Source organism: Aquarana catesbeiana, linkage group LG07 (assembly GCF_042186555.1).
Source record: "Aquarana catesbeiana isolate 2022-GZ linkage group LG07, ASM4218655v1, whole genome shotgun sequence".
Classification (NCBI taxonomy): Eukaryota; Metazoa; Chordata; class Amphibia; order Anura; family Ranidae; genus Aquarana; species Aquarana catesbeiana.
Genome location: NC_133330.1, coordinates 259,242,129 through 259,268,626, shown reverse-complemented (window position 1 = coordinate 259,268,626; position 26,498 = coordinate 259,242,129). Strand labels below are relative to the sequence as shown.

The 26,498-nt window shown below is 45.9% G+C and overlaps 1 protein-coding gene across 3 annotated transcripts in view; it reads left to right on the top strand.

The window, feature by feature from the left end:
* The window catches only part of LOC141103549 (dimethylaniline monooxygenase [N-oxide-forming] 2-like), a 133,983-nt gene that overhangs the window by 21,811 nt on the left and 85,674 nt on the right, over window positions 1-26,498 (top strand). For 2 of the 3 annotated variants that reach the window (XM_073593250.1, XM_073593249.1), the window contains one exon: window positions 10,134-10,271. The exons of the other annotated variant lie outside the window; for it this stretch is intronic. In XM_073593250.1, coding sequence (XP_073449351.1) covers window positions 10,146-10,271 — 126 coding nt within the window. In that variant the 5' untranslated portion in view covers window positions 10,134-10,145. The remainder of the gene's footprint in view (window positions 1-10,133; window positions 10,272-26,498) is intronic. 3 annotated transcript variants of the gene reach the window in all.

Genomic DNA, 26,498 nt, shown 5'->3' with positions numbered 1-26,498 from the left:
GTAGTGCGTCCTGCTCACAGTGTTCAGCTAAAACTACAAGTTAGTGTGGTGCGTCCTCCTCACAGTGTTCAGCTAAACCTACAAGTTATTTTTTTGCGAGCTCTGCACAGTGTTCAGCTAAAGCTACCTGTAGAAGGTTGGTGGTGTTTTCCTGATCCTATCACTACCACAGGCAGCTAAATAAGCTGCAAGTTATTTTTTTGCGAGCTCTGCACAGTGTTCAGCTAAAGCTACCTGTAGAAGGTTGGTGGTGTTTTCCTGATCCTATCACTACCGCAGGCAGCTAAAAAAGCTACAAGTTAGTTTTTTGCATGCTCTGCACAATGTTCAGCTAAAGCTACCTGTAGAAGGTTGGTGGTGTTCTCATACTACAGGCAGGCAGTTGATTTTGCTAGCTGCAGTATCAGTACATATATATATATATATATATATATATATATATCCCAGCTTAGTGCAGCTACAGGCCATTAGTATGTCTGGAAGGCCAAGAAGGAAAGGCAGACAGTCACAATGCAATAAAAGAGGGCAAGCAGGCTCTGTGTCTAGTGCTGGTCGTGGAGACGGTGCATTCTCATCAGCACGTGGCCGTGGGACACGCTTGGCCTTTTTTTCGGCAGCTGTCCGTGTTGAGCTGCAACATGTGGAAGACTTGATCGAGTGGATAACCAGGCTGTCCTCATCCTCCTCATCCTCTCTCACCCATGCTCAGGGTACTTTGGCAAAGCAGCGGCCTCTTCCCTTGGCTCAATGTCATCAGTGACTCCTTCCCTAGCCCCACCATGTCCTCCTGAGGAGTCCCTCGAACTGTTTGAACACAGTGTTGGGTACATACTCCAGGAGGATGCCTAGCGTTTGGAAGGCTCTGATGATGATACTGAGCTAGATGAAGGCAGTAACGTGAGCACGGACAGAGGGGGTGTCCAAGAAGGACAGCAATCTGTTAGTCATGCTCCCCCTGCTGCAGCATACTGCCAGGTTTGCTCCAGTGATGAGGAGGGAGGGGATGATGAGGTCACTGACTCAACGTGGGTGCCTGATAGGAGAGAGGAGGAGGAGGAGGAGGCGGCACACCAACGAGGATTCACAACGTTGGAGTCACCAACGAGGCAGGATGCCCTCCAGGGGCCAGCCTAAGGGCAGCACACTGACTGCATCACACCCCAAAGCTCCACATGTGCAGGGCGCTGCAGTCTCTGCGCATTATTCAAAAAGTTCTTTGGTGTGGGCCTTTTTTGAGACAAGTGCATCAGATCGCACCGCTGCTATTTGCAACATATGTCTCAAGCGTATCTCGCGTGGCCAAAACATCTCCCACTTGGGTACCACATGCTTGACCAGACATATGTTGACCTGCCATGCAGTTCGTTGGCAAGCGTATCTAAAAGACCCACACCAAAGAACAAAGAGGACCTCTCCTTGCTCCTCATCAGCTGAGATCTCCAACCCCACTATACCTTCAGTCCTCTCTGAGACCTGCACTGAGAGGAATGAAGGTGTAGAATTAGGTGTGTCACAGCCAAGTACTTGTGGGCAATCTGCTTTCGGTACACCGACATCAGATTGTACCAGGCAAATTTCCCTGCCCCAGCTGCTGCACCGCTGAAAGAAGTTTGCTCCCAGCCATCCACATGCCAGGCGGTTTAATGCTAGTTTGGCAAAATTGCTAGCACTTCAACTGCTGCCTTTTCAGTTGGTAGACTCTGCCCCCTTCTGTGAGTTTGTGGAATGTGCGGTTCCTCAGTGGCAGGTAACCAAACGCCACTTTTTCTCACGGAAGGCAATTCCGGCTCTCTACCGGCATGTGGAAGGCAATGTCCATGCCTCGCTGGACAGGGCGGTCAGCGGTAAGGTGCATATTACCGCTGACTCATGGTCCAGCAGGCATGGACAGGGACGTTACCTAAGTTTCACGGCGCATTGGGTGACTCTGCTGGCAGCTGGGAAGGATGCAGGACAAGGTGCAGTAGTGTTGGAGGTTGTTCCGCCACCACACCTCCAAAATGCCACTACTAATGATTGTGACACACCTCTCTCCTCCACCCCCTCCTCTTCCTCTTCCTCCATGGCCTCTTCCTGTGCTTTGTCCTCGGAACCAGCGGTGCTCCGTAGGCGTTCAAGGGGCTACGCAAGTATGCAGGCCAAAAGATGCCATGCGGTGCTTGAGCTGGTGTGCTTGGGGGACAGGAGCCACACTGGGGGAGAGGTTCTGTCAGCTCTGCAGGGGCAGGTTCAGAGGTGGTTGACGCCACACCAACTTAAGGCAGGAATGGTGGTTTGCGACAATGGCACCAACCTCCTCTCTGCCCTCCAACAGGGACAAATGACCCATGTGCCCTGTTTGGCTCAAGTCCTTAACTTGGTGGTGCAGCGGTTCTTGGGCAGGTACCCGAGCTTACAGGATGTCCTGAGGCAGGCCAGGAAAGTCTGTGTGCATTTCTGCCTGTCATATAATGCCAGTGCTCGGCTGGCGGACCTCCAAAAGGAGTTTAACCTGCCCAAGAACTGCCTAATCTGAGACATGCCCACCAGGTGGAACTCAACGTTGGCCATGCTGCAGCGGCTGCACACGCAGCAGAGGGCCACCAATGAGTACCTGTGCCACTATGGCACCAGGACAGGGTCAGGGGAGCTTGTTTTTTTTTCCCCACGGCAGTGGGCCATGATCAGGGATGCATGCACTGTCCTGTCACCATTTGAGGAGCACACGCTGCGTGGAATAATGGACAGGGCACTTGAGGCAGAACAGAGGCAGGAAGAGGATTACTTCCTTAGCTCTCAAGGCCCCCTTTATCCAGACAGTGTTCCTGCGTGCCCGCCAATCACACAGGAAGAGGACGAGGAGGAGGAAGATTGTGTCAGTATGGAGGTGGAGCCTGGCACTCAGCATCAGCAGCAGTCTTTAAGGGATCAGTCCCAAGAAACACATGGACTTGTACGTGGCTGGGAGGAGGTGGCTGCGGACCATGTCGTCCTTAGTGACCCAGAGGACTCCGGACCGAATGCCTCAGCAAACCTACGCTGCATGGCTTCCCTGATCCTGCAAAGCCTGCGTAAGGATCCTCGTATTCGTGGTATCAAGGAGAAGGACCAATACTGGCTGGCAAGCCTCCTTGATCCACGTTACAAGGGTAAGGTTGCGGACCTTATCTTGCCATCGCAGAGGGAGCAGAGGATGAAACATCTGCGGGAGGCCTTGCAGAAAGGTCTGTGCAATGCGTTCCCAGAGACTGGGAGGTTACAAACTCCTGTTTCCGGACAACGTGTTACTGAGGCTTCGGTCAGTCAAAGAAGGAGCGGTGGAGAAGGTGGCCATCTGACCGATGCGTTCAGACAATTTTTTGGTCCGCAGCCCCAAGGTATGATCGGTTCCAGCAACCATCGCCAGCGTCTGTTTTACATGGTGCAGGAATACCTATGTAAGAGAACTGTCAGGATGCGCCCGGCACGCACACGTGCGCATGCGCGCATTCACGGGAATTCGGCAGATTTCCTTGCGCAGGAACACACATCTGACCACAATTGGCACCTGACAGCCTATTTAAGGGTTGCTCTGATATCTGACAGGTGCTGCTTGATCTTCAGCTGTGTCCTGAGATTCTGAAACCCTGTTTGTTTGACTTGACTTCCTGTTGCTGAAACCCTGGCCTTCCTGACCCTGTTTCTGGACTCTGATTACTCTGATTACTGGTTCATGATCCTGGCTTCCTGTTTGACCTTGCTCCTGTTTATACCTTGGTACCTCGCTGCCCGCCCGTTACTGAACCCGGCTTACTTGATGACCTCGCTCCTGTCTCCTGTTTGACTCCACGCTGTTTCCGAGTACCTGTGCTCCTCGCTCCTGTCTCCTGTTTGGCTCCACGCTGTTTCCGAGTACCTGTGCTGGCCGTCCATCCTCTCAGCTGTGCTGGTTCCAGCTTTTCACCAGAAACCTTGCCTGCACTTCCCAGTCTGCAACACTTCCGGCAAGTTCTGCACGCAGCATTCACAGGCACTCGTGTTCCTCCTGATCCTTGCCACCATCTGTTCCATCTCCAGTGGGGCTTGGATTGGAGATACAAGAGAGGCTGAACTCGTCATTTCAGACTCCTACCAGGTACGTGACAACCTAGGGGCAAGATCTGACTTGGACACCTTTCCCACTGAAAATCCTCTGGGTTACTGGGTCTTGAGGATGGATCACTGGCCAGAGCTTGCACAGTATGCAATTGAGCTACTGGCCTGTCCTGCATCCAGCGTTCTTTCAGAACGCACATTCAGTGCTGCTGGAGGCTTTGTAACCGATCACAGGGTGCATCTGTCCACCGACTCGGTCGATCGACTGACCTTCATAAAAATGAATCAGTCTTGGATCACCACCAGCTACCAAGCACCTGATGCTGATGTAACCGAATAATTTTTTTTGAAATCTCAGATCCCTTCAAAGTCTGCCTATGCTGATGCTGAGTGACTATCCTGAGTAATTATCCTCTTCCTCCTCAATCATCACGCTGATAGCTTGTAAGAACATTTTTGGTTCTGGGTGCCACCACCAGTGCCTAAGGCCCAATTTTTCAGCCCCTGTTTAACAGGGGTGTGTAATTACAATTTTTGATGCAATACTTTGCAGCAGGGCTCGTTCCTGCGTTCCAACTAGAGTATCAGTGAGGGGTTGCAGTGTTGTGGCACCAGCACCAGTGCCTAAGGCCTAATTTTTCAGCCACTGTTCAACAGGGGCATGTAATTACAATTCTTGATCTAATATTTCACAGCAGGGCCCATTTCTGCGCCCACCAAGAGCGAGTGAGGACTTACAGTGTTGTGGCACCAGCACCACCACCAAAGGGCCAATTTTTCTGCCCTTGTTCAACAGGGGCATGTAATTACAATTCTTGATCTAATATTTCACAGCAGGGCCCATTTCTGCACCCACCAAGAGCGAGTGAGGACTTACAGTGTTGTTGCACCAGCACCACCACCACCACCAAAGGCCCAATTTTTCTGCCCTTGTTCAACAGGGGCATGTAATTACAATTCTTGATCTAATATTTCACAGCAGGGCCCATTTCTGCGCCCACCAAGAGCGAGTGAGGACTTACAGTGTTGTGGCACCAGCACCAGCACCACCACCAAAGGCCCAATTTTTCTGCCCCTGTTCAACAGGGGCATGTAATTACAATTCTTGATCTAATATTTGACAGCAGGGCCCTGTGAGGGCTTACAGTGTTGTGGCCACAACAACACCTAAGGCCCAAATTTCTGCTGAGTATATAGGGCAGGCCCCTACTTTCAAACATCTAACTTACAAACGACTCCTACTTGCAAACGGAAGGAGACAACAGGAAGTGAGATGAAATCTACCCCTAGGAAGGGAAATTCTCTCCTGTAAGAGTTAATATGGGAATAACTTTTCTCCTTTCCACTGATGCTTTATCACCAATCCTTGTTTCACAAAAACCCCAAATTTTCAAAAAACATTTGTCATTGGGAGGTGAAATCTTCTGAAGAGGAGCACAGACAGAAAAACAAATGTCACAGGGGTGATAACCCTTCCCTATGTTTTCCAAAAAGCTTAAAATAGATTTTTTGGCTGGAGCTAAACACGTTAAAAATGTACCAGTTCAAAATTACAAACAGATTCTACTTAACAACAAACCTACAGTCCCTTTCTTGTTTGCACCGCCTGTATACTGCTGTTCAGAGTACAGAGCCTGTATACTGCTGTTTCCTTTTTTAATTTGGGTGCGGGGTACCCCTTAATATCCATACAAGACCCAAAGGGCCTGGTAATGGACTGGGGGGTACCCATGCCGTTTGTCTCACTGATTTTCATCCATATTGCCAGGACCCGACATTACATTAAAGCCGCAAGCAGTTTTAAAAGACTTTTATTCCTTTAAAAATTACATTTTGTGCAGGGACTGTTCTAAGCATGGGAGACACGTGCCACTTTACAGGTATACTATAGACACCCCCCAGGTACGATATTTAAAGGAATATTTCACTTTTTTTTACTTTAAGCATCATTAAAATCACTGCTCCCGAAACGTTTTTTTTTGCATTGATACATGTCCCCTGGGGCAGGACCCGGGTCCCCAAACCCTTTTTAGGACAATACCATGAAAATTAGCCTTTAAAATGAGCACTGTTGATTTCGAACATTCGAGTCCCATAGACGTCGATGGGGTTCTAACGTTCGTGCAAATTTTCGGTCTGTTCGCAGGTTCTGGTGCGAACCGAAATAGGGGGTGTTCGGCTCAACCCTAGTCTCAACGCTACAAAACTTTTGTTGTGCTGTAATGGGTGTTTTCTGTGACAATGGGTGTTATTTCCTGAGGGAAAATCCACTTTGCACTACAAGTGCAGTTTCAGTGCAGTTTCAAGTGCACCTGTAGTGCAAAGTATCTTTGCCTTTAGGAAATAACACCCAACAGTGCTTTGTAAGGTTACACAATCACGCCAATTTCAGGACTCACCACATTTCTCTCAGGGTCAGCTAAAACAAACACAAGCAGGAGATGTCACCAAACCTTGTTTTTTTTTTTTTTTATTTAAAAAATGTTTTAGACATTGTCTGGCATATTGATGGCCCCCCTACCCGCAAAGAATTCAAGGTGTCTTAGCCGGACATCACGGGCACTCAGTGGGGGCAAGCCAGGACGGCCACTTTCAAGCGCCGTCAGGGTTGGTTCATTCGAAATTCCGGCCTCAGGCCCAACTGAGCCAGCATAGTTGACAGAATGTTTCCGTAAAAAGTTGTGTAGAACACAGCATGCCAGGATAATGTGATTCAGTTTGTACTCCGCCATATGTATGGGTGTAAGAAATAGGCGGAACCAGCTGACCATGATTCCAAACGTGTTCTCCACCACTCTTCTGGCTCTTGCCAGCTGGTAATTAAAAACCCTCTGGTCCGGGTTGAGGGTACTCATCGGGAATGGCCCCATAAGATGGTCCCCCAGCGCAAATGCTTCACCCGCAACGAAGACGAATGGGAGTCCTTCCACATTGTCTTCTGGAGGTGGCAAGTCCAAGCTGCCATTCTGGAGACGCCTGTAAAACTCTGTCTGGGCGATGACTCCACCATCGGACATCCGGCCATTCTTCCCCACGTCCACATACAGGAACTCATAATTAGCCGACACCACCGCCAACATCACAATACTATTGAACCCCTTGTAGTTGTAATAGTAGGACCCCGAGTTGGGTGGTGGGATGATGTGGACGTGTTTCCCATCAATTGGCCCTCCGCAGTTAGGAAAGTCCCACCGCTGGGCAAAGTGGGAGGCCACAGTCTGCCATTCCTGTGGCGTGGAAGGAAACTGTGGAGTCAAAACAAAATCAAAAATTAGTCATTTTGCACATAAACATGGAAAGCAGATTAGACACAAACATTCTTGCCCAACATCAAGCTAACATTTTTATGAGGGAATTTTTTAAGACCAAAGTATAAGGTACACCTATCAGATTCCCTCCCCCGCCCCTCTCCTGGGCCATTTCTAACATTATGGGGGGGGAAACTCTGGGACAGGTAACCCTCTCCACTTCATTGAGAGATGAATGCCTAAATAAATGCCTAAATAATGGGTATTACTTTGAACAGCCCCTCCTTAGTTACACTATTGGCAGTCCACTGGACAGGTAAGAAGTTTCATAGTCCAAAGATATAAATACACACTGTACACATTTTTGCACATTTGGACATTCTGCTATTACCTATCAAGATAATAATAGTATACAAAAACTTTAAACAGTGCCATTTGAAAGTATACAGGCAGGCCCTTGCACTACATGCTTTGGGGAATTCCTCCATAAATCCGAGCACAAAAGAGATGGGTATAGTGTGTATGGGTTTGGCAAAGTCAGCAGATAGATGATTGAGGATAGATAGAGAATTGGTATCAGCTGACTTAGCAGTTTGGGGGAAGGAGGGTTCCAAATGATTTCGGGACACCCAAAAAATGCCTCTGGCACTCTGCCTGAATTTAAAGCACAAATCACATTTCTAAACATTTTAGGGGGTGTTTGGGGTAAAGCACTACTATGGAGCTGATAAAATACATTGTTAAGTGAATACATGAGGTGAATATAGGGCCAGGAGAGCATGCTGTAGAGGTAAGTGAAGGCAAATATGTATGAAGGACAAAAAAAATAATTACATAAAAATCCAGCATGCATGAGGACAAAGGGGACATTCACAGCACATTACAATCATGGTAATTAGGGAATGAGGAAAGAAATACAATACATTAACAAACATTAAATACACTAAAATGTGATATTAAAGGATAAAAATCTTACCTTAATATACTCCTTCTGCAGGACCTGGGTGATGGCAGAACAGGTCTCTGGGATAATGATCCCCAGAGCCTGGGGGGAGATGCCTGTCGAGAACTTCAAGTCCTGCAGGCTTCTGCCCGTCGCCAAGTACCGCACGGTGGCGACTAGCCTCTGCTCCGGGATGATGGCTTGCCTCATGCAGGTATCCTGCCTGCTAATATAGGGGGTCAGCAAAGCCAACAAACGGTGAAATACAGGGTCCGTCATCCGGAGAAAGTTCCTGAAATCATCAGGATTATTCTCACGGATCTAACGGAGCAAAGGCATATGGCAGAACTGGTCACGCTGAAGCAACCAATTCTTGGTCCATGAACTCCTCCCCACCCTGTTCATGGACTGGACTTGTGTCAAGGTCAGGACCCCAACACCAAGCCCCCGCACAGCACGAACTCTACGAGGAGTACGTATACGCAACATGGCTAGAAAACGGTCGGCTGCTCAGAACGAAGTAACAGAACGCACTGAAGAACAGCAAGGCCTGTGAAGGGCGACCTGAAAAACAGCAACGAGCGGACAAGAACGCAATGAATAATCAAATACGAACTCACTGCACGCACGGAAGAGCAGATACAAACCCACAAGCACAAACTGAACAGCAGAAAACGATCTGAAAACCACGAAAAAGCGCGAATCATCTCTCACCAAACTTTTACTAACACGAGATTAGCAAAAGGAGCCCAAAGGGTGCCGCGCTTGGTTCTGAAATGGCCTTTTATAGTCTCTTCTTGGCGATCGGAAATTCTGACAATTTTGTGCGACCGTGTGTACGCAAAACAAGTTTGAGCCAACATCCGTCGGAAAAAATCCTAGGATTTTGTTGTCGGAATGTCCGATCAATGTCCGACCGTGTGTACAGGGCATAACAGTATAGAACCCCTTACGCAGTTTAAGGTTAAACCGCTTCTCATCCAACTTCATTGAGTGGCCACTTGCCTTTTTAAGCAACCTGAGACTGAATAGTTTTCTCCTTATGCTAGAATTAACAATTAGATATTTGTTATCGCTATTACAGTATATCTATAGGAGTCTCCTCTCCAGGGGGAATAAGTTTAATGTTTGTAGTCATTCCTCATAACTGAGGTCATCCAGTCCCCTTATTAGCTTTGTTGCCTTTCTCTAGACTCTCTCCACACATTTGTAAAGTGGTAGAAATACAATAAAGTCTTGTCTCTTGAATAAATACAATTTTTAATGCATGTAATAGTCTGCTGGCCTTGCTTGCTGCAGCTTGACATTGCATGCTATTGCTGAGCCTATGATCTACTGGAACTCCAAGATCCTTTTCCATCCTTGATTCCCCCAGAGGTTCTCACTCCAGGGAGCAACTTGCATTCATATTTTTTGCCGCCAAGTGCATTACTTTAGATTTATCAATATTAAACCTCATTTGCCATATAGTTATCTACCCCTTTATTTTATTGAGGTCTTCTTGTAAAGAATTTCCCTGCTTAGCTTTGTATCGTCAGCAAACACTGAGCTTTTTATTCCAATCTCCGTATCATTTATTTACAAATTAAACAGAATTGATCCCAGGACAGAGCCCTCGGGCACCTCGTTCACAACTAAAGACCATTCCGAAGATAAGCTATTTATCAACACCCCTTGGATGAGCTTCTGGTCACAATTTTCAATAGAGGTATATGCATTATCGTCAATCCCAACAGTCCCCAAGTTGTAAATTAAGCATTTATGCTGTATTGTATCAAATGCTTTGGTAAAGTCCAGATATACAACGTCCAGAGGCCTTTCTCTATCCAAATTACAGCTTACCACCTCAAATAAAGTGGTTAATGGAGACAAGTTTTCTACTGTTACAGGTAAACATCAGCATGAAGGTTGCTGTGATTGGAGCAGGGGAAAGTGGACTGACATCCATTAAATGCTGCTTGGATGAAGAACTGGAACCGGTTTGTTTTGAAAAAACAAATGACATTGGAGGCCTTTGGAATTACATAGTAAGTTTCAATATTAGTATGACAAATCAAAAGATGTTTATTATAAAATGCATTTTTACTTCTATGCAGCAGAAAAACAGTGATATTTTAATAAATGTAATGTTTGGTTCTTTGCTTTTCTAATTTATTTCATCTGATGTAGACTTGCTATAAATAGAAATATTTCTCCCGGTCATCTCCACTTTCAAGTAACTACTTGACCCTCATTGTCGACACTTTGGAAGTTTGTATGTGCAGGATGTGATTAGACTTCTTTAATAAAGCATTTTAAGAAGCATTTATAAGCATGTACTGCAATCAAACAAATTTAATTTTACTGTTGTCATACTAGTTAAAGCTGAAGTTTAGTCATTTTGGAATACAGAACCAAACAAATAAGTTACATGTTGTGGTGTGTATCCCTTGTCATGCAGGCTGCTGCGTCATGCTACATTCTTCATCGGATATTAGCTCAAGTGGTTATCTTCAAGTGCTGTATGGGTTAACCGATTTCCGATATACATCGGCAGAAGGGCATGTACAGGCATACTAACGTACCTGTACATTGCCCTTTAAGAAGCGGTTTGCGGGCACGCTCCGTGACTGTGACCGCGGGTCCAGCGGACTCCATGTCCGCAGGGATACCCATGATCATCTCATGGAGAGGAAGAACGGGGAAATGCTGATGTAAACAAGCATTTCCCCATTCTGCCTAGTGACAGAACACTGATCACAGCTCCCTGTCGTGTGACACGTAGCCCCTCCCCCCAGTTAGAATCACTCCCTAGGACACACTTAGGACACACTTAACCCCTTCACTGCCCCCTAGTGGTTAACCCCTTCACTGCCAGTCACATTTACACAGTAATCAATGCATTTTTAATTGCACTGATCGTTGTATAAATGTGAATGGTCCCAAAATAGCGCCAAAAGTGTCCGATCTCTCCGCCATAATGTCGCAGTCACGTTAAAAATTGCTGATTGCCACCATTACTAGTTAAAAAAATATATATTAATAAAAATGCCATAAAACTATCCCCTATTTTGTAGACACTATAACTTTTGTGCAAACCAATCAATAAACGCTTATTGCAATTTTTTTACCAAAAATATGTAGAAGAATACGTATCGGCCTAAACTGAGGAAAAAAATGTTTTTTTATATATTTTTTGGAGATATTTATTATAGCAAAAAGTAAAAAATAATGCGTTTTTTTCAAAATTGTCGCTATTTTTTTGTTTATAGCACAAAAGATAAAAACCGCAGAGGTGATCAAATACCACCAAAAGAAAGCTCTATTTGTGGGGGAAAAAGGACATCAATTTTGTTTGGGAGCCACGTTGCACGACTGCGCAATTGTCAGTTAAAGCGACGCAGTGCCTAATCGCAAAAAGTGCTCTAGTCTTTTGCCAGCCAAATGGTCTGGGGCTTAAGTGGTTAACAGCAACCACTGCTAGTGTGAAGAATTGTACCATTCATCCACCCCTTTCTGCCCTCTCAGCTATACAGAGTCTTCATACTAATATTCTCCAACAATGCTTTTTCAATCTGTGAATGGGTGGTGGAGATTGTGTTATTCATCTGACCCTCCTCTGTTCACAGAAGGTTCTGCATAGTGAGAGAATAGTATTATGGTGGAGAGGGCAAGAGGCAGTCTGTTGGGACTCTGTGCATCAGCACCGTTCCTGGAGAGGAAGTCAGGAGGAACAAGGTTCCTCTATGGTTTCCTGGGTCACCGGGGAAGCTATCCTATTGGATGTTGCCACCCCATGTGACTTGAGCAGTCATATTGGGTCAGGCAGAGCCTACCTAATTCCCTTGCTCCTGGGTTTTGCATGCATTTCGTGAGTAGAGAGAGTAGGGACAGGTGCCACGTCTGTGAGGGACAGTACTATCATAAGGGAAAGGTTCCTGAAGAAGAGGGGAAGTGTATGGTCATTGCTTCTCTGGACATCTTCCCAATTGGGCACTACACAGCCAGTCCTGCCTCTCAACAGACACTAGACATGTGCACTGACAAAAAATGTGTTAGTTTTCATCTCATTCTTTTTTTGCTTTTTTCGGAAATTCAAACATTTGGAAATTCTAAAATTCGGAATTCGGAGATTTGGAAATCCGAAAATTCGGATTTTCAAATTTCCAGATTTTTGAATTTCTGAATTTCAAATTTTCGGATTTACGAATTTTCAAATTTACGAATTTCGAATTTTCAAATTTACGAATTTCGAATTTTCAAATTTACGAATTTCGAATTTTCAAATTTACAAATTTCGAATTTCTGAATTTCCAAATTTCCGGATATCCAATTTCCAAATTTCCAAATTTCGAATTTCAAATTTCCGAATTTTCCAATTCCGAATTTTCAAATTTTCGGAATTCGAAAATTCGGAAATTCAAAAATGAGAAAATCTGAAAATTCGAAAATCTGAAAAAAAGAAAGAAAATCAGTGAAATTCGAAATAATAACTAATAATAACTAACTATTAAATTATAGGTATTGGAATTTCCTTTCAAATTTGGCTGTTACATGTGAATGTAACACACACAAATTTATCTGAAGTTACGAATTATCCGAAATAATGAATGCCACATCTAAACAAATGGAATGGAACAAATTAATAATAAATAATATAAATAAAGTTTTATTATTATTTATTATTATTAGATCGTTACATTCCATTCATTTAGATACGGCATTCGTCATTTCAGATAATTCGTAACTTCGGATAAATTCATACTTGTTAAGTTCACTAACAGCCAAACTTGAAAGGAAATTCCAATACCTATAATTTAATAGTTATTATTAGTTAGTTATTATTTCAGATTTTCGGGTTTTCGAATTTTCGGATTTTCATTGTAAACTGTTACTGAATTACTTCAATACAAGTTGTCATTGCACCTGCCCATGCAAATTACTGTCCCCTGCACCACGCTGCACCCCAAATACCTTTGGCAGCAATCGGCAGGCTATGTCCTAGGTAACGGGTGTGGAAGAAGGATCAGGCTACAGTGTGGCCCCCTTGGAATTTGGCCTTAGCCCTAATACCAAACTTCAATGGCTCCAACATCCCGCTGGCAGAATGGGGGAAGAGACTGCAGAGTGCTTCGCGCCTGTACCAGGTCCCTGCCCAGCTGGTGGTGGAGCTGGCCATTAACGTCTTGGAGGGCCATGCTCGCCACGTGGTGTTGGGACTCCCAGAACACAAATGGGCCACTTTGTAACAGATTGTGGCACAACTGGAGGGCATATTTGGGGAGAAACTACTGTTGTCAGAACTGCAGCAAAGTTTCATCATAAGGAAACAGGAGGATGAGAACCTCACTACCTACAGGGTGAGTGAGGTTCTCATTTTACAAAGTAAAAAAAGACAGTACACAAGTTTTTGACAATTCCTTTATTAAAAAATAAAAAAACAAGCCTGCCAGGCTGCTTTTTGCTTGGATAAGGGTCTGGTATTGATTTGGGGGGGACCCCATGCCATTTTATTTTAAAATTCCCAGCCAAGCCTGTGTGTTTTTCTGGGTCAGGGTTGAGTGACTCAGGGAGGGCTGGTATGACTCACAGGCAGACCTCCCCCTACTTCTAGAACCATGCAGAAGGTTCTAGAAGGATGGGAGGGGAGGAGGAGCTGTCTGGAGTATTCTGAGGGCCCTGACCAATCCCCAACAGATGGGTTGGCAGGGGGCAGGCCCCCTCAAATGCTTAGGGCCCGGCCAGCCCAGCTGGGGCAGTGTGAAGTTCGGGGGGAAGATGGAGATGGAGTGTTAGGCTGTTGGAGGCCTTTGAGAGTAGCCCCCTAGTCGGGGGGGGTGAACTCGGGCCTGGGCTTAGGTGTAGAAGGGACCCCTTCTCATGACACACGGTGGGATCCTGACCAGGAGGCATGGGAGCAAGGGGAGTGGGAGATCACTGCCAGGCAAATCTCCAGGGAGAAAGACAGTCAGGAGGGCTGGTGAGTGACACACAGTCAGGATGAGTGAGAGGCATGCCTGAGAGGACTGGGAGAGAGCAGTCTGGGATGGATGCGGTGTCAGTTAGGAAGACTGTGGTGGAACGGGCAGGAGAAAGGGGCAGCTACAGCCAGGTGTGCAGGCAGTGCCTGAAGAGGTGGTGCTGGGATCAGTAGCCACAGGAATAGGACAGTTAAGTACTAAGACCTCTTTTTTTCTGCTACACTACCAAAGGGTCCCTGGTCCCTGCCTGCAAAGGGCATTTTGCTCTGGATCTGACTGAGTTTGTGTTGGATCAATTTGTCAGTGCTAGCTGGTCCTGGGAAATGTAGTTCTGCAAGCAAGATTGTGCTGGAGGTAGAAGAGGAGACGTGTATATGTACTGGATGTATATAGCTATGTCCATGAAGAATTCCTTGTTGATCAAGTGGGCATCCCATAATAACCCTATCTCCATCCAAGTTCAATCCCCCTACTAAAATACAAAAACAAAGCTGCGGGGACTGATTCCTGACTCCAGTGTGTGTGGAAAATGTGTGTGCCTGGCTGTGCAGGGTGGGAGATACCCATATTCACCAGTGGCTTCTACGGGGGTAGCGCTACATAATTTTTTTTTGCGAGCAATTCTTTTTTTTACATTCAGTTGTCAGTGGGGAATCCCACTGACAGCAGATGACCCATCGGTTGTTAAGGACGCGGCGGGCGGCTTCCCAGCCCGCTCCTTAGCAACCAGCTATACACAGTGTATTAAAGTAAAAAGAAAAATGCAAAAGGCATCAAAATACGCATAAAAACTCAACAATTGCTTTCTTGTATGGCTCCATTGAAGTCTATTACATGCAAAATGCAATCTGCTGTGGGAAAAAAGTCCCCAACCCTTTCCAAAAATACACCAGCTAAAAAACGCATAGATGTGAACGTGTACCATAGGAAACCATGTTTAACCGGTTCCCGACTCCTGTAGATATGCGTCAGCAGAATGGCACGGCTGCGCTAAGTAACGTACCCGTACTTTACTTTGAATCTGCCACTGTGTGCGCGCGCACGCGCCTGCCGGGGTCTCCGTGAGTCGAGTCGCGGGTCCCGCGGACTCGATCACCGTGGGGATACCTGCGATCGCCTCATGGAGAGGACGAACGGGGAGAGGCCATTGTAAACAGCATCTCCCCGTTCTGCCTAGTGACGGTGTCACTGTTCTCTATCATCGGGAGCAGAGATCAGTGTAGTGACACACACAGCCCATCCCCCCCACAGTTAGAATCACTCCCCTAGGACATACTTAACCCCTCCCCGCCCCCTAGTGGTTAACCCCTTCACTGCCAGTGTCATTTACACAGGAATCAGCATTTTTATAGCACTGATTGCTGTATAAATGACAATGATCCCAAAAATGTGTCAAAAATGTCTGATGTGTCTGCCATAATGTCGCAGTCCCGATAAGTCTAGTAAAAAAAAAAATTATTAATAAAAATGCCATAAAACTATCCCCTATTTTGTAAACGCTATAACTTTTGCGCAAACCAATGAACACACGCTTATTGCGATTTTTTTTTTTTTACCAAAAATATGTAGAAGAATACGTATCGAACTAAACTGAGGAAAAAAACATTTTTTTATATATTTTTTGGGGAAATTTATTATAGCAAAAAGTAAAAATTAATGCAATTTTTTCAAAATTGCCGCTCTTATTTTGTTTATAGCGCAAAAAATAAAAATCGCAGAGGTGATCAAATACCACCAAAAGATAGCTCTATTTGTGGGAAAAAAAGGACGTCAATTTTGTTTTGGAGCCACGTCGCATGACCGTGCAATTGTCAGTTAAAGCGACGCAGTGCCGAATCGCAAAAAGTGCTCTGGTCAGGAAGGGGGTAAATCCTTCCGGGGCTGAAGTGGTTAATGGACTGTAGTGCATTTCTGCAAAATGTACAAAAAAGCACATAGGTGTGAACATAGGGTAAATATTGGGTGAATATTTTCCTTGGAAACACTTAAGGATTTTTGTTACAAAGTAGCTAAACAAAATATCAAGGAGAGAATTTTCAACCAAGTTCAGCTTTAAAGCGAAGCTGTCATTATACTGAACCTATTACCATTTAATATACAGTGCCTTGAAAAAGTATTCCTACCCCTTGAAATTTTCCACATTTTGTCATGTTACAACCAAAAAAGTAAAGGTATTCTATTTTTTTTTCCATCATAGATTTTTATTGATTTTTGTGAAGAACATATATCAATACAATGTGCACATTGTATAGTAGATACAGTACAATCGTTTAGATGTATACAAATAAACAGATTAGCTGGTTAACACTATAACATATAGCAAAGAACTGTCATATTACCAATTTCGATATCGGAAGTTAATTGTTGTATGAGTAGCACTGCCCCAGGTACCCTAATGGGAACACTTTTTCACCTGGGGGGGTGGCACTCTATGAGGACAGTCTCTGACTTGAAGAGATCAGAAGTTAAATAGAGCCTATAGACAAATGCAGTAGCAATATTCAAAATAAAAACTTATCAAGAAAGAACGGTAACGATATGTTGCTTGTCAAGAACATAAGAAAGGGTTTCTAGATCGTCAGGTGTTCGGTTATGAGAGGAATGATGCAGCTCCAGACCACAACTCCCACGGCTTCCACTTATATTTCACAGTGTGTATGAGGCCTGTACTAGAGGCCATCATCATTTCAAAACTGTAGTGAAGGTTTACCGTATCTAGAGTATGTTCAACGGAGGGGGTAGTATCCGTTTTCCATAGTCTTGCGATACATAATCTTGCAGCCAGTAAAATATGGGTCACTATGTATCTGTATGGTGTTGGTACTGTTTCAATAGTGAGGTTCAGAACAGCTAGATCAGGTGTTGGGTGTAAATCTTGGTGTGTAACGTCTGAGAGTATTTGGAAGATCGTGTTCCAGTAGTTACGCAATCGTGGGCATGTCCAAAAGATGTGGAGTAAGTCCCCCCTGATTGAACAACCGCGCCAGCATTGATCACTTGTAGAAGGATTAAATTTAGCAATTCTGGATGGGGTTAGGTACCATCTGAGATGGAGTTTTTGGGTGTTTTCCCAAAGCGTGACGCATTTTGTGGATTTATAAATTGACTGGATCGCTTTTTGCCATTGGTGTTCCGTGTAGGTCTGACCTAAGTCATGTTCCCAGTGAATATGGGGGGGTTTCTTGGTAAACTGCAGTTTGTGGTGTAAGATATTATAAAATAGGGATATTCCCTTGCGTTTGGGGATGGAGGACGTTAGATAATCCCATGCTTTAGGATGTATAGTGTACATCTGAAGGTGGGAGTCTCTAAGGCAGTGCGTGACTCGCAGGTAGGTGAAGAGTTCTGTTTGAGGTAAGTTATACTCTTGTTTCAGGAGGGTGAAAGATTTGGGTTTGTCTAGGAGTAGAATATTTTGGATGGTTCGGATGCCTTTCTTGGCCCATTGGTTTAAATTCAAGTCTGGAGAGAGGTGGTGAAGAGATTCAATAGGGATAGGAATGGGAGGAGTGTCGGGTGTGCCGATGCTGTTGTGTATTAGTTTTTTCCATGCTGAGATTGACGCCACCATGGTGGGAGGTGTTGCCGCCGATAGTTTTGGACCCCAGGGTGAGCTCATTAGCCAAGATTGTAGGTTTGGACGAAGCAGGTGTGAATGTTCTATTGAGCTCCAAAGCTTGTTAGGATTTGTGCGGAACCACTCATTGAGCTGGTCCAGTATCGCTGCTGTGTGATAGTCTTCGAAGTCTATTGTCCCTGAACCCCCCGCCAATCTGTGATTCCTAAGTGTCGAGTGTGCGCATCTAGGTTTGGTTCCATTCCATATGGTTTTGGTAAACATGGATTGCAATGATTTAAAATAGTATTTAGGCAGGGGTATGGGGAGAGTTCTGAATAGATATAGAATTTGGGGTAGGTGTAGCATTTTGAATGCTGCCAGTCTACCTGACCAAGAAAGGTTGTGTTTGGTTATGGCTTGTGATTCTATCTTTAAATTGGCGAGGAGAGGTTTGAAATTGGCTGCAAAAAGGTGTTTAACTGATTTTGTAAGGTGGATTCCTAAGTATGGGATGCTTTGGTCAGCCCAAGCAAAGGGGATTTGTGCTTGTAGCAGGTTTCGAGAAGTGGCGTCTAGTTTAAGGTCTAATATATGAGACTTAGTTACGTTAAGTTTGTAATACGATACGCGACCGAACCAGTCTAGTAATTTTTGGGCTTCAGGAAGGGAGGAATTTGGATTGGTGAGCACTAGTATATCATCATCAGCAAAGAGACTGATTTTATGTGATATTTTTCCTATCGTCAGTCCTGTGAGTAGGGGGTTTGAGCGAACATGTTCCGCGAGTGGTTCTATGAGCATGTTGAAAATCAGCGGGGACAGTGGACATCCCTGGCGAGTGCCATTTGTGATGTAAAATGTTTGTGAAAGCATATCTGCAGAGTACACCTTCGCAGATGGGACAGTATATAGAGCCAAGATTGCGTTGTATATGAGGTCTTTGAATCCAAGTTTAGTTAGTACTGCTCTGAGGTAGGACCAGTGTACCCTATCGAACGCCTTCTCTGCGTCCAAAGAGAGGAGCAGAGAAGGCGTTCCGCTAGATTCAATATGGTGTATTATGTTTACCATTCTTCTTGTGGCATCAGGGGCTTGTCTGCCTCTAATGAACCCTGCTTGGTCTGTGTGTATTAGATCTGGCATAACAACCATAAGGCGTCTGGCAATCGTTTTGGCATATATTTTTACGTCAAGATTCAATAGGGAGATAGGGCGGAAGTTTTGGGGGGAGGTAGGAACTTTGCCTGGTTTCGGAATAGTAATGATAAGAGCGTTTAGTGATTCATCAGGAAATGTTGAAGAGGAGGCAGCAATGTTGAAGAATTCTGTCAGCTGGGGAAGTAAGTGTCTAGAGAACCTTTTATAGTATTCCCCCGTGAGACCATCCGGTCCTGGGGCTTTGCCCGTTGGCAAGGAGGATATCATGTCGAGAATTTCCCTGTCCGAAAATGGTTCATTGAGGGAGGTCAATTGAGAGTCTGTCAGCTTTGGTAGTTTAATTTGTTGAAGAAAATTGTTGATATCTTCGTGAGATGGTTGGTAAGTAGTGTGGTCATGCTTGATGTTGTAAAGTTTACTATAGTAGTCGCTGAAGGCGTTCGCTATGTCCTGGGGGTTAGTCAGAGTGTCTGTTGAGTGTGGGTAGGATAAAGTTGGAATTTTGGATTTGATCCTTTGTCCCTTGAGGCGTTGCGCTAGTCTTTTACCTGCTTTATTGGATGTGGAGTATGTGGTAGCTTTGAGCTTGCGCTGGATCAGTTCATAAGAATAAGGTCAATAGTTGGGCTTGGGTGTTTGGGTCTGGGTTAGTCTTATGTTGGGATTCAAGAGTCGCAATTTGGGAGGTAAGGGTGTCTATTTGCTGCGTCCTCCTCTTTTTACACACGGAACTCAACTTCATCATAATGTCTCTAATAACCGCTTTGTGCGCGTTCCACACCGTCACGGGATCCCCCACTGACCCTTTATTTAAATCAAAATAATCGCTTATATGTTTTTCTATATCTAGGGAGTAGGTGGGGTGTTGCAAGATATAATTGTTCGCTCGCCAGAGGAACGTATTCCGCTGGGGTGGCGTGTCGTTAATGGAAATAGAGATTGGGGCGTGGTCTGACCACGTCACGGTGTGGATTACAGATGCGCTGATGTTTTGTAGTAACCATTTGTCTGTAAGGAACAAATCAATTCTGGAATAGGAATTGTGGCGGGGTGAGAAATAGGTATAGTCTTTTTCGGACCCATGATGGCATCTCCACACGTCAAAAATTTCATGTGACGTGAGGAGCTGCCTCAGGGGTGACTCTCTCCTTTTCGCAGGAGAAGTAGAGTCCATGTGGATATCAGGAACCATATTGAAGTCTCCGCAAACTATCAAATGACCTTTGCAGACTGCTCGAGCCTTAGTGAAGGCTTTCTTCAGGAAACTGATCTGGCGAGTGTTGGGGGCGTAGATATTCATTAAGGTATAATTAACTTTGTTGAGGGTGAAGGATAGAATGAGGTATCTACCGTTGGGGTCAGGGATTTGTTGTAGTAGTTGGAAGTCCAGCCCTTGTTTGATAGCTATGAGAACTCCTCTTTTCTTGGAACTATAGGTGGCATGGTATATTTGGGGGTACTGCCGGTGGCGGCATAGGGTTGTTGCCACGGGGAGCAGGTGAGTTTCCTGGACACAGAGGATGTCACAGTCCAATTTTACAGCAGTGTGCCAGAGAGAGTGGCGTTTTGGTGGTGGTTGAGGCCCTTGGCATTGAGGGACACAATGTTGCAGGGCATGTTTAGAGGATAGTGGGTGAGGTGCGTTGAGTGTAGAAGTGTCACTTACAGTTAGTTGCTTGTAGCGTGCGGGCTGCTGGTGGTGGTGTCGGTGATGAAGTTGCTGGATGGTCGGTCACTTGCGTGTTGTTGGAGATCTGGATCGGAAGCCGCAGGAGGGAGCTGAAGGGAAGCAACAAGTTAAAAGGCTGGAAGAGCCAACAGTAAGAACAAGAACTGATATTAGATTTATCTTTCTACTGCAATCTCGCTGTATAAGAAACGTGGCGGCGTAAATATCAGAGAGCTTATAAGAAGCTATGCCGCAGGTGGGGGAAAACAGTTAGTGTTCAAAAAGAGAAAAATAGAACAACTAGGAGCATTGCTCAAGGCAGCGAGGGAGAACTGAGCTGTAGAGGTTGTGGCCCAACTTATTCAGGTATTCATGTGGGTATGGTGTATCTTGGGGTTCTGGTTGTTGCGCCTGTGGGAAGAATTTTGTTGTGGCAGAGGGGGGATCCCATCTGTTGGGGGTTCTAAAATGATGCCCCATTCATGCAGAAGGCGCAGCCCCTTCATCAGGTCGTTGATAGCATGGGTGGTGCCATTTTTCGTGATGAGGATGGTCGCCGGGTATCTCCATTTGTACAGGATTTTATGGTTAGAGAGGCCTTTTGTGATGGGGTTCAGCTTCCTCCTCATTTGTAGAGTGAACTTGGAAAGATCTGGAAAGATCTGTATCGCCTGTAGGGTCTGGGCAGGGGAGCTTTGGCTCTGGCTTCTGTCATCATTTTTTCTTTAATGTGGAAAAAATGGATTCGCATGAGGACGTCTCTTGGTACTGATGCTGCTAGATGAGACGGTTTGGCAATCCTATGAATTCTATCGATAACCATATCTCTGGGGGCCGCGTCAGGTAGAATAGTGTGTATGAGGTCTTTGGCATATTTAGGGAGATCATTTGGGGGTATGGATTCAGGGACCCCTCGCAGTTTGACGTTGTTACGTCGAGAGCGATCTTCCAAATCGGCCAGCTTGGCCCGGACCCAGTGTTGCTCATCTTTAATGTCATCTACCGCGTCTATAATGTCATTCACTGTGGCTGAACACTCTGTCATTCCCCTTTCCATATTAGAGAGTCTATTGTCCATAGAGTGCATCTCTGTGGAGATTTTACTGAATAGGGATGATAAATCTGTCATCAGAGAGGTTTGCAGGGACATCAGCATCTCTTTTAGGGTTGTGTCTATTACTGGCTGGCCTGAGGTGGGGAAAGATGCCATGGAATTGTGCAGGGCCTGATTAGACTGAAAGGGGTTGAAGGCTTGGGCCTGGGCTGCAGCGCTGACATGAGGAGAATGAAGTTGCAGTGTATCCATCCGCATCCGAGCCTTAGAAGGGCTGGAAGTTAGGGGATCAGATCCAGGGTCATGAGTAGGGGATATAGGCAGAGGAGCTGTGCCCATTTCAGTATGGATGTCATCAGGGAGGTCTGTGTAAGCCTCTCTTGTTTCTGTCAGGCTGCCGGCGCCATCTTGGAAAGCACTGACCTTGTCCTGGGGAAACAGGAACGTGGTGAGTTTTCTGAGGCCTCGTTCTCCCATCCGTTTGTGGGACATTGTCAGTCGGCACTGCGGGCAGCTGTGAGGCGATTTTGGGGCAAATCGCTCCGGTCTGTCGGGCGTTATTCGATCTGGTATTCTCCCTCGCTGTGGAGCTGTGAGATCAAGCAGCCATCTTCAGCGCCGGCTAGCCACGCCCCAAGGTATTCTATTTGATAGACCAACACAAAGAGGCAAATAATTGTGAAGTAGTGATGGGTGAGCGGTTCGGCCTGAGCATGAGTTCGGGCCGAACATTGGCTGTTCCCCCGTTCGCCGAACAACCTAATTATCAGGGCATACAACCGTTTTTTCAGTCCACCGAACGACCACAATGCACTGTGCCTCAGCACAGTGCATTGAAAGCCCTGATTGGCTGAATCAATTAAAGCTTTGCCCAATCAGGGCACAGAGCACTGTCAAAGCCATGACTGGACGCCATGATGACTCTATCCAATCATGGCTCATTGTTGTTACTCCCGCCCCGCTCTATAAAAGTATTCTTTCAATGGCGGCCATTTTCAGTTTGATATCGGCGTGCAGAGAGATAGAACAGGGCTCTGTTCAGTGCTATTAGACAGTTAGTGTGCTATAGTGTGCTATTCTGATTCTATTGTCAGTGTAGTATACCAGTTTAGTGTGAATTTAGGGCTAGTTCAGTGTGAGTGTAGTGTGACCATTCATCTTTACATTACTGTGAATATAGGGATTAGGGATGAGCTTCGCGTTCGAGTCGAACCCACGTTCGACTCGAACACCGTCTGTTCGATCGTTCGCCGAATTGCGAACGATATGGGCTGTTCCTGCCAAATTCATGTGGCGCATCACGGCCCATAATTCACTGCGGCATCGCAGTGCATTGCTGGCTGATGATTGCCCAAGCATGCACTATGACCCGCATGCTTGGCCAATCATAGCACCATCAGTAGAGAGAGCTGTAATTGGCCAAAGCCAGGGTGGCTTTGGCCAATTATGGCTCAGGGGGTTTAGAACACGCCCCACACTATATAAAGCCACCTGCACGGCGGCCCTGTGTAGTGTGTTCCGGCGTGCTTAGAGAGAGAGAGAGACCGTGTCATTTCATTTGAGTTAGCTAGATTAGGCAGGACAGTCAGTGAGTTAGCTGCACTTACAGTGTATTGTGTATATATATATATATGCATCCCAGGTGTTGTATTATATATATATATATATATATACACTGTATTCAGTTTAGCTAGATCCGTTCCTGTTATCTTCCTACTGACAGGCAGGCTTGTCTTGTTACAGTATTTACAGCTACCTGAAGAAAATTGCTGGTGTTCTTTTGATCCTATTAGTACCACAGTCAGGCAGCTAGACTATTTACAGTTAGTGTAGTGCGTCCTCCTCACAGTGTTCAGTTAAAGCTACAAGTTAGTTTAGTGTGACCTCTGCACAGTGTTCAGCTAAAACGAAAAGTTAGTGTAGTGCGTCCTCCTCACAGTGTTCAGCTAAAGCTATAAGTTAGTTTAGTGTGTCCTCTGCACAGTGTTCAGCTAAAGCTACAAGTTAGGGTAGTGCGTCCTCCTCACAGTGTTCAGTTAAAGCTACAAGTTAGTTTAGTGTGACCTCTGCACAGTGTTCAGCTAAAGCTACAAGTTAGTGTAGTGTGTCCTCTGAACAGTGTTCAGCTAAAGCTACAAGTTAGTGTAGTGCGTCCTCTGAACAGTGTTCAGCTAAAACTACAAGTTAGTGTAGTGCGACCTGTGCACAGTGTTCAGCTAAAGCTACAAGTTAGTGTAGTGCGTCCTCTGAACAGTGTTCAGCTAAAACTACAAGTTAGTGTAGTGCGACCTGTGCACAGTGTTCAGCTAAAGCTACAAGTTAGTGTAATGCGTCCTCTGAACAGTGTTCAGCTAAAACTACAAGTTAGTGTAGTGCGACCTCTGCACAGTGTTCAGCTAAAGCTACAAGTTAGTGTAGTGCGTCCTCCTCACAGTGTTCAGCTAAAACTACAAGTTAGTGTAGTGCAACCTCTGCACAGTGTTCAGCTAAATCTACAAGTTAGTGTAGTGCGTCCTCCTCACAGTGTTCAGCTAAAGCTACAAGTTAGTTTAGTGTGACCTCTGCACAGTGGTCAGCTAAAGCTACAAGTTAGGGTAGTGCGTCCTCCTCACAGTGTTCAGCTAAAGCTACAAGTTAGTTTAGTGTGACCTCTGCACAGTGTTCAGCTAAAGCTACAAGTTAGGGTAGTGCGTCCTCCTCACAGTGTTCAGCTAAAGCTACAAGTTAGTGTAGTGCGTCTGTCATGTACCTGGTAGGTGGAGCCCGGAATTCAGAGAACGGCCTCTCGTATACCTCTGACTCAGGAACCCCTGAAGGTGTGAACAGGGGCTCGGGAGTACAGAGGGGCACAAGTGCCTGACTGGAACACTGGAGTAGAAGGCAGGATCCTGTAGTCAGCAGGGAGGTGCACTGTAGTCCCGTAGCAGGATGCAGACAGCAGGGAGGTGCACTGTAGTCCTGTAGCAGGTTGCAGACAGCAGGGAGGGGCACTGTAGTATTGTAGCAGGTTGCAGATAGCAGGGAGGTGCATTGTAGTCCTGTAGCAGGTTGCAAACAGCAGGGAGGTGCAGACAAGCCGGGTCAAGGTGCTGGCGGGCAGATCAGGTACAGAAGGGCAAACCAAGAGAATAGTCAGAGTCCAAGCCGAGATCTGGGCGGGCAGCAAACAGGTAAGTCAGGAGCAAGCCAAGTAAGTACTGGATACAGGAAAACTGGTAACAAGGTAGCAGGGGTCTCAGGAAATGCTGTAGACCGGACAGCAAGGCAGCATTGGAACAGTCCTCTTTAAATAGCCTATCTTTGGCGCCAAGTGTTGTTACAGGGTGACCTCTGCACAGTGTTCAGCTAAAGCTACAAGTTAGTGTAGTGCGTCCTCCTCACAGTGTTCAGCTAAAACTACAAGTTAGTGTAGTGCAACCTCTGCACAGTGTTCAGCTAAATCTACAAGTTAGTGTAGTGCGTCCTCCTCACAGTGTTCAGCTAAAGCTACAAGTTAGTTTAGTGTGACCTCTGCACAGTGGTCAGCTAAAGCTACAAGTTAGGGTAGTGCGTCCTCCTCACAGTGTTCAGCTAAAGCTACAAGTTAGTTTAGTGTGACCTCTGCACAGTGTTCAGCTAAAGCTACAAGTTAGGGTAGTGCGTCCTCCTCACAGTGTTCAGCTAAAGCTACAAGTTAGTGTAGTGCGTCTGTCATGTACCTGGTAGGTGGAGCCCGGAATTCAGCTATTGGCGCTATTGCGCGCGCGCGAGCGAGCGCCGAATGCCCCTTCTATGCACAGCCATTCGTTTAACCTTCAATCTGCTGGGATATCTGCAAGAGGGCTTTTCCTGACAGCGTCCTCCTCACAGTGTTCAGCTAAAACTACAAGTTAGTGTAGTGCGACCTCTGCACAGTGTTCAGCTAAAGCTACAAGTTAGTGTAGTGCGTCCTCTGAACAGTGTTCAGCTAAAGCTACAAGTTAGTGTAGTGCGACCTCTGCACAGTGTTCAGCTAAAGCTACAAGTTAGTGTAGTGCGTCCTCTGAACAGTGTTCAGCTAAAACTAAAAGTTAGTTTTTTGCGAGCTCTGCACAGTGTTCAGCTAAAGCTACCTGTTGGTGGTGTTCTCATACTACAGGCAGGCAGTTGATTTTGCTAGCTACAGTATCAGTATATATATATATATATATATATATATATATATATATATATATATATATCCCAGCTTAGTGCAGCTACAGGCCATTAGTATGTCTGGAAGGCCAACGAGGAGAGGCAGACAGTCACAAGCCAATAATAGAGGGCAAGCAGGCTCTGTGTCTAGAGGCAACAGTGCTGGTCATGGAGACGGTGCATCCTCATCAGCACGTGGCCGTGGGACACGCTTGGCCTTTTTTTCGGCAGCTGGCCGTGTTGAGCCGCAACATGCGGAAGACTTGGTCGAGTGGATGACCAAGCCCTCCTCATCCTCCCCATCCTCTCTCACCCATGCTCAGGGTACTTTGTCTGGCAAAGCAGCTGCCAACGCGGCCTCTTCCCTCGGCTCAATGGCATCAGTGACTCCTTCCCTAGCCCCACCATGTCCTCCTGAGGAGTCCCTCGAACTGTTTGACCACAGTGTTGGGTATATGCTCCAGGAGGATGCCCAGTGTTTAGAAGGCTCTGATGATGATACTGAGCTAGATAAAGGCAGTAACGTGATCACGGACAGAGGGGGTGCCCAAGAAGGACAGCAATCTGGCAGTCATGCTCCCCCTGCTGCAGCATATTGCCAGGTTTGCTCCAGTGATGAGGAGGGAGGGGATGATGAGGTCACTGACTCAACGTGGGTGCCTGATAGGACAGAGGAGGAGGAGGCACATCACTAATGAGGCA